Genomic DNA, 4257 nt, shown 5'->3' on the forward strand with positions numbered 1-4257 from the left:
CCTGCTGCGTGCTCCAGATCCCAACCCATCAACTGTCCCTTCAGCCTCTCTTAAGGAATCTCCTCGGAAGTGTTTGCCTGGTGCCACCTCACCATGCAGCACTGCAGCCACTTGCCTTGCTAGCAAGAGGCTCCCACTAACCCTGACACGTGATTTTTCCTTAAAAGCAGCATTCTGCAGGAAAACTGGAAGCAGTGTGCAAATGCCGGTGTGTGTGCAGGCACGGGCACATGCGAGGCTGCATTTGTTCATCCGTTTCTGCGCTCACACATGCCTTCCTGCACCAATATCAGTGCCCAAGCATGGGACAAACTCTGGTGCTCTTCCATAAGTTCTGTTTTCAGGGTAAAGTTTAGGGAAAATCAGAGCACCCTCATATGCATGTTTTTTAACCTGTCTTAGCCTAAGGCCCACCTAGCATCTGAGGGGAAAATAACTGCCTGTGAGGTGTTTACAGCCACAGAGACATCAGGATACATTTCACGTGCTGGCTCGCTCCTGCCTTCTGCTCATGCTTTGCTCTTTGTGGTTGCAGACATATTCGGCTGGGCCTCATTTCTAGGGGGTTTTTGCAATCATTTCACAATCCCGTCACCGCGACCAGCACAACAAGGAGTCCTGCAGAAGGCAGGGCCAGCCTCGCAGCGCTGGATGCAGTGCGTCCCCAGCAAGCTCCAGCCCTCCCATGGCAGCCCCGTCTAACTCCCGGTGCGTGGGTGTCAGTTCCCAGGCTCCCACCAAAACGCAGGCCAGAGCACAGCTTCATTAATAACTTGATTTAATGCTGTTTTCCCAAAGCAGCATGGAGACAGAGCCCCTGCTTTGAGCAAAGTGCTTGCCCGGGGACAGTCAGAGTTGGAGAGACAGGCTCGGCCGCCAGCAAAAGACACCATGTATGAAACTGTTTTGTGCTCCTGTGTTTGCTGGCACCTTGGAACCTGTTGGTGGGGACAGCTGAGCAAACAGCACAGCTTCACCTTGTTGGGCAACACAGCTGCAGGAGAGGGGACTTGCACGGTCCCCCCATCCCATGCCAGCAGCTCCCAGACCCTGCACCCCAGGGACGCAGCGCCCGGGGGGGCTGCAGAAGGCAGGACCTGGGGGATGACGGTGCATGGGGCAGGAGAGAAACCCCCCCATGCAGCCCTTCCTGCCCCACCAAAGCCCATCACAACAGCCAGAACGAGTGAGTTTTGGTTGTAAAGGATATATTTTATTGTCTCGCATCCTATCCAAAAGCTGGTCTGGCAGACAGCCGTGTGCTCCCATGTGAAGGAGGGGGCAACACGGAGCCAGCTCAGTGCCCATCCTATACTCAGGGCCGGTATCTTGGACTTCACAGTTTCTTTACACAGCCTTAAAATAATAGACCTAAACACTCGCCTAATAAAGCAATCAAGCCAGATAAACACACGTAACAGAAACACGCAGCAGCCAGCTTTACTCCAGCCAACACACAGCCTTTGCTGATACTGTTAAGCCCCGCAAAGCTTATTATTGCAATTATATGACCTAATAGACCTTTACTGACCAAAGTCCACGTCTGAAGTCTCTGTAAGCAGATAGCGCTGCAGCTGCAGGACAGCCCATCAGCTTGCTTCATCTCAGCACACTGGAGGGAGTTTGCGAGCGCAGGGAGATGCCATTTTCCCGCCAGCCCTGTCCCGGGGACCTGTGCCCCTTCTACTTGCAGTCTGACCTAATGGTGTTCTAGAGTTAGTGACTTCTCATTTTACTACAGGTTTGCGATAGAGCTGCTGATAGAGATAAAAGGGTAAAATGCCACTAAAATTGACAATTTGTTCTGATTTCATTGCAGTTTTGTGCCTAAAAAAATAAAATTAAAAATCAAAGGGACAAACCCTGACTATCTTCCTCTAAACTACGCTGCAACAGTGCACTATAAAAGCCAGAGGGAAAGCCTAGAACAGCCCAGTTGCACAGCCACACTGCCACCCCCCCGCTGTGCCCAAACTCTCCATCTCAGCCGCTATTAATTGCCCTGCGAAAAAGCACCCAGCAAGCAGCCTGGGCAGGACCACGGGGACATGGGACCTGCCTGGCACCCCACAGCCCTGCAAGCTGAAAAGGAGTGAACAGGTGAGAAGGAAATGAAACACAGCCATCGTTTATTTGGTGGAAAAATAAGAGCAATCTTCTAGAAAAGCCAGCCTGCAGCATAAAGGGTATTCTGTGAAGCACAAGGAGCCAGAAGCAGAGCCCTCCAGGAAGACTGAATGAAAGCACAGTCTTTAAATATAAATACATATCTATAAAATCCCCCAAAAATTCATAGGAAAAGCTGCCATCTTGCCAGGCTACAGAAATCCCCTCTGGTGGGAAGGCTGCCCACTTCCCCCTCGGGGCCATGGCTCAGCTCCCACACGGGTCCAGGTCCCCACTGGCATGGCCATGGGGAGAGGGAGGACCTGGGTGCCCGGCTGCGGAGCAGAGGGCAGCCCCCTCGGCCAGCCCCATCCTCGCCCCGGGGCTGGTGGGCAGTCTGCGGATGTCCATTGCCAGGCAGTGGGTCGGTCATCGGTGGGGAAGGCGTCCGTCCTGGGGGAGAGGAAGGCAAGGAGGGGGCCTCAGCAAGAGTGCCCACCCCAGCTGGGGGGCAGTTGCCTTGCATGACATGCCTTACCAGTCCCTAAGCATTGCTTTGCCCCAGCAGCTCCAGAAAGAAATCTGATTTTAAGGCAAGCCCAGACCAGGAGGGAGCTAGCTGTGCCCTAAGTGCCTCCATGCTCTGAGCCATGGCTCTGGCAGCCCTCCCAGGCTTGGCCCTGGGAGCTGGACGCCCACCCACCCACAAGGAAGGATCTGGGATAGGGGGCAGCACCCTCAACCCATCACCCTGCTGCCTCCTGCTCCCCTCTGCCTTCCTCTTCAGGCCTGACTTAGACCTGCTGCGTCTTCTGCTCCTTGGGTCTGCCCCCGGAACGGGGGGAATGCTTCTTCTTCTTGTCCTTCTTGTCATTCTTCACCTTATTGTCGAGGTTCTGCATCAGCTTCTGGACGGTGGGGTTGGTGGGAGAGGCACAGATTTTCTTATTCCTCTTGGTGGTAAACCTGAGGGTGCAGGCAGAAAGGCTGGCTGGGAGGTGGGCAGGGGGGAGGAAATGGGGAGGGAGGGCTTGGCTGGAGCCAAACTGCTCCGGATGGTCCCAGCTGCAGCGAGGTACTTACACGACAGCACGCAGCACACATCCCGACTCGGGTCCCTGCAGTCTGTAGGACTTCACCGAGCGGCTGGGGATGGCGTTCTTGCTGTTCTTCAGGCAGCAGTCCGAGGCTGAGCTGCCAATGCCTGGGGGCAAGAAGGGGGATGTGGGATTTTGAACCCTCACCAAGCCAGGGCACCTTCCCTTCCCTGGGGGAACACAGCATGGCTGGCTGAGGGCAAAGGGCTTGCTTGGTGTCATGTTGGAGAGATGCTGGGGCAGCACAGGAGGGTGGGAGGTCTCAGCCCCAGTACCCGGTTGCAGGTCGGACCCTGCCCTGGGGACATGTGACACCAATTTCACTGCCAGTGGAGGGGAAACTGAGGCAGAGATGGGCTCCTTGCAAAGGGACTCAACCTCATTCTCCTGCCTGCACCGTTCAATTCCGAGTTCCACTGCCCCACCAGCCACGTGCACACACATAGACGCTCCCAGACCAAGCAAGCACTGCAAGCCAGCACCGCACACCAACCCGGCGTGCACACACACCCACCCCCCACACCTCTGCACTGCAAACCCCCAGCCATGCATGCACCCAAATGCACCACAAGCACCCACCGTGCACTGCAACCCCACCACCCAGCGCCCTGCACAGACCCCCGCAGAGACCCCCTGCCCCGTCGACCTGCAGGCAGGCAGGAGGGCTCCCCCCCCCTCACCTTGGCCCTGGGCAATGAGGAGGGCAGCAGCCAGCAGGAGCAGCAGCGGGAGGAGGCGCAGAGCCATGGTGGGTGCCGCGAGTGCTGAGCTCAGCAAGGCTGGAGAGCAGGACGCGCACTGCTGCCTCGTGCCGAGATTGCTCTTATTTATCTCCACTTTGCTTTCGATTTTTCCGCCAGCCTGGCAGGCAGCCCACCAGCCGGCAGAGGGCTGGGTGATGGAGAAGTGGGAGGGTGGGGGATTCCTGTAAGCTGCAAGCCCCCCTTTACAGGCGCGTCCTGTCTTGTTCCCAGCTGCCCATCACGGCGTGGGGTGCCAGGCGGGGGGCACGCCGGAGGCATGGCCCCCATCATGGCTGGATGAGTTTGTGGGC

General features: G+C 56.7%; 1 protein-coding gene across 1 annotated transcript; it reads right to left on the reverse strand.

Annotated features, from left to right (window-relative positions):
- Positions 1-2900: 2900 nt before the first annotated feature.
- Positions 2901-3950, reverse strand: LOC104133828 (C-C motif chemokine 21). The gene is made up of 3 exons (XM_009647269.1): positions 3884-3950; positions 3190-3310; positions 2901-3072 (listed from the first exon to the last, which is right to left on the reverse strand). Exons 1-3 carry the CDS (start codon positions 3948-3950, stop codon positions 2901-2903), a joined length of 360 nt encoding a protein of 119 aa, XP_009645564.1.
- Positions 3951-4257: the final 307 nt, after the last annotated feature.

The sequence above is a fragment of the Egretta garzetta genome, unplaced genomic scaffold (genome assembly GCF_000687185.1).
Source record: "Egretta garzetta isolate BGI_Z169 unplaced genomic scaffold, ASM68718v1 scaffold59, whole genome shotgun sequence".
Taxonomy (NCBI): domain Eukaryota; kingdom Metazoa; phylum Chordata; class Aves; order Pelecaniformes; family Ardeidae; genus Egretta; species Egretta garzetta.

Excerpts from the sequence above, each read along its gene's own strand:
- LOC104133828 (XM_009647269.1), bottom strand. The coding sequence starts at position 3,950 with ATGGCTCTGCGCCTCCTCCCGCTGCTGCTCCTGCTGGCTGCTGCCCTC. Across the intron at positions 3,311-3,883 it reads CCTCATTGCCCAGGGCCAAG|GCATTGGCAGCTCAGCCTCG; the intron begins GTGAGGGGGGGG and ends TCTTGCCCCCAG. Across the intron at positions 3,073-3,189 it reads TGTGTGCTGCGTGCTGTCGT|GTTTACCACCAAGAGGAATA; the intron begins GTAAGTACCTCG and ends CTGCACCCTCAG.